At 39.1% G+C, this 2,602-nt stretch overlaps 1 protein-coding gene across 1 annotated transcript; it reads left to right on the top strand.

Moving 5' to 3' along the window:
- The first annotated feature begins 394 nt into the window (after nucleotides 1-394).
- On the top strand, nucleotides 395-1,731 carry LOC145633042 (uncharacterized). Its single transcript, XM_081685351.1, has 5 exons — nucleotides 395-587; nucleotides 672-740; nucleotides 788-825; nucleotides 1,020-1,263; nucleotides 1,343-1,731. The coding sequence occupies exons 1-5, from the start codon at nucleotides 395-397 to the stop codon at nucleotides 1,729-1,731; spliced, it is 933 nt and encodes a 310-aa protein (XP_081541477.1).
- The last annotated feature ends 871 nt before the right edge of the window (nucleotides 1,732-2,602 follow it).

Raw genomic sequence — 2,602 nt, 5'->3', positions numbered from 1 at the left:
AATAGGTAAGATTAGTTTAAGGGCATGGCAACTATTTGTTGATAGGGATCATTTCAAGGAAGCATTGAGAGATTATTGCATCCAGGAGGGGTTTAGTTTAGTTGTTAGGAAATCAGAGCATGATAAATACACAGCTGAGTGTGCTGATGTCAGGTGCAGTTGGAGAATTCATGCAAGAGTGCTACTGGATGGGTTTACCTAGGCCATAAAAAGCATTAAGAACAAGCACACATGTGACTTGAACATGATGAACAATCCCATGTGCAATTGCAAGTGGGCTGCTAAAAAGCTCCTGGAAGATATCAGAGCCAGTCCAGACATCAAAGGCAAAGCTTTGAACCAATTACTTTGAGAGAGATATGGGGTTAGCATGGCCACATCAACAATTTACAAAATGAAGGCCATTGCAATGGAGATGATTCAGGGAGGTCATGATGAGTCATACTTTAACCTGAATATTTACTGCCAAATGGTAAAAGACAGAAATCCAGGTTCTGTTGCTTTTTGCACATGGAAGGAACTACAACAACCAGAGAAGCCTCTCCAATTTAGATCAATTTTCATAAGCTTTGCAGCCCAGTTCCAAGGTCTAATCCAAGGGTGCTGAGGGCTTGTTGGTGTTGATGGTTGCCATCTGAAAGGAAACTATGGAGGGATTCTCTTGTTTGCAGTTTCTTTGGATGGGAATAATGAAATTTTCCCAGTAGCAGTAGCTGTTGTTGATTTTGAGAACAAGTCAAGTTGGTCTTGGTTTTTTCATCATTTGAAAAAATACTCACTGCAACAGGTAGGGAAGCTTGGACAATAATGTCTGATAGACAGAAGGTTTGTCATCATTTCTCTTGTACTTAATTTCATGTCTTGCAGTAACTAATGAAATTCTAACATAGTGTTTCAATGTCTGTAAGGGAATTGACCCCTCACTGGATCAGATTTGGCCAAAGGTTGGAAGGAGATAGTGTGCTAGGCATTTATGCAAAAATTTCAAGTCTGAGTATCCTGGCATTCTAATGCACAAGCTTTTTTGGGGAGTAACAAATGCATACTCAACATTTGGTTTCAAAAAAGCACTCATCAAAGTCCAACAAGCTGCTGGCCTTGGAGCTGTGAAATGGTTCAAAGATTTGGGGCCTCTAGAAAGATGGGCTAGATGGAAGTTTGACTGTGAAATTGCTTCAGATGAGAATACAAAAAATTTTGTTGAGAGTTTCAACAACACCATTGGTGTTGACAGGACTTACCCCATACTCACTCTACTTGAAGGTATACATAGTACCTTGTACTTTTTAGTTCACTGTATTTACATAGTGTTGCTGACTAAAAATGTCTTAATTGATAATAGGTGTTAGGAGGATTGCGATGGTCAGGCATGCAACAAGACAACAATTGGCTGACCAATGGGTTGATGAGGGAATATGCCCTAACATTAGAGAATATGTCAGAGTTATAACCAAGGAATCCAGGTTATGCCATGCATATCCATCTGGCAGAAGAGAGTATGAAATTTCTGATGGAAGGAGTATGCTACCTGTTTCACTAAACAGCAACACATGTGTGTGTGGTAAGTGGCAGATAAGTGGCATTCCATGTAGGCATGGAATAAGGGCTGCACTAGATGCTGGCAAAAATCCACTTGATTATGTCAGTGAATGGTATTCTATAGCTAGGTATAAGTTAGCCTACAATGGGAATATATTGCCTATCCCTGATCTTGACCAATGCCTTACTTAGATGTTCCCAAGCTAGTCCCTCCCCCAATGAAAAGAAGTGTGGGCAGACCTTCTAGAAATAGGAGAAGAGAAGAGGGGGAGAAGAAAAAAGGGAAGAGGAAGGCAACTGTGCAATGCAAGAATTGCAAACAGTCTGGGCATAATTCAGCCACTTGCAAAGGTGGAGCCACTAAGAAAGAACTTCTGCAACAACAAGGGAAGTCAGCCAACACCACTTCTAAGTCCAAGAGGCATACAAGGAAACACACCAGTCAACAAAGGATTGATGTTAACTTAATTGATCTCATGATAGGGATCAGTTCATCTAATATAGTTGCAGAGTCTTCAAGCCAACCATTGCCAAGGCAAGCAGTCAAGCAACCAACACACAATGAAGGACCTTTCACACAGCCTATCCCAGCTTCAAACAAGTTTGCATAACAAGCTCAGCCCGAAGAGGCAGAAGATCATGAACAAGCTTGCTATTTTATGAGTTCCACTCTGGAACAACTTACTGTGAAATTGTTTTTTTTGGGGAAAACGTGATCAAGTGGCAATTTTTTTATATTTTTTGGGTTTAAAAAAATCTGTAATTATGTTTATTCAGGCCCACATGTGATGGAAGAATGATTTTGGATGTAGTTTGTTTTTGGGTATCATACTTTGATGTTTTTGGGTGTCAAACACTTATGGTTCTACAACATTGAATATTATGTTTATATAGATCTATATATGTGTAAGGAGATATCACTAATTGTTGTTGTTGCTTTATTAACAGTTGTGTACTCAATTATATGTTTGCTTTTATTTCATAACTGAAAAAATACCAATGCAAAGAGCTAATTAGAAAATAGTGCTCATTTCATTGACACAATATTAACTACAACACCAAC

The sequence above is a fragment of the Chenopodium album genome, chromosome 1 (assembly GCF_948465745.1).
Source record: "Chenopodium album chromosome 1, dcCheAlbu1.1, whole genome shotgun sequence".
NCBI classification, from domain to species: Eukaryota; Viridiplantae; Streptophyta; class Magnoliopsida; order Caryophyllales; family Amaranthaceae; genus Chenopodium; species Chenopodium album.
The sequence above is the reverse complement of the archived record's forward strand: the minus strand, read 5'-3'. Positions and strand labels throughout refer to the sequence as shown.

Excerpts from the sequence above, each read along its gene's own strand:
- LOC145633042 (XM_081685351.1), top strand. The coding sequence starts at position 395 with ATGAAGGCCATTGCAATGGAGATGATTCAGGGAGGTCATGATGAGTCA. Across the intron at positions 741-787 it reads TGATTTTGAGAACAAGTCAA|GTAGGGAAGCTTGGACAATA; the intron begins GTTGGTCTTGGT and ends TCACTGCAACAG. Across the intron at positions 826-1,019 it reads TAATGTCTGATAGACAGAAG|CTTTTTTGGGGAGTAACAAA; the intron begins GTTTGTCATCAT and ends CTAATGCACAAG.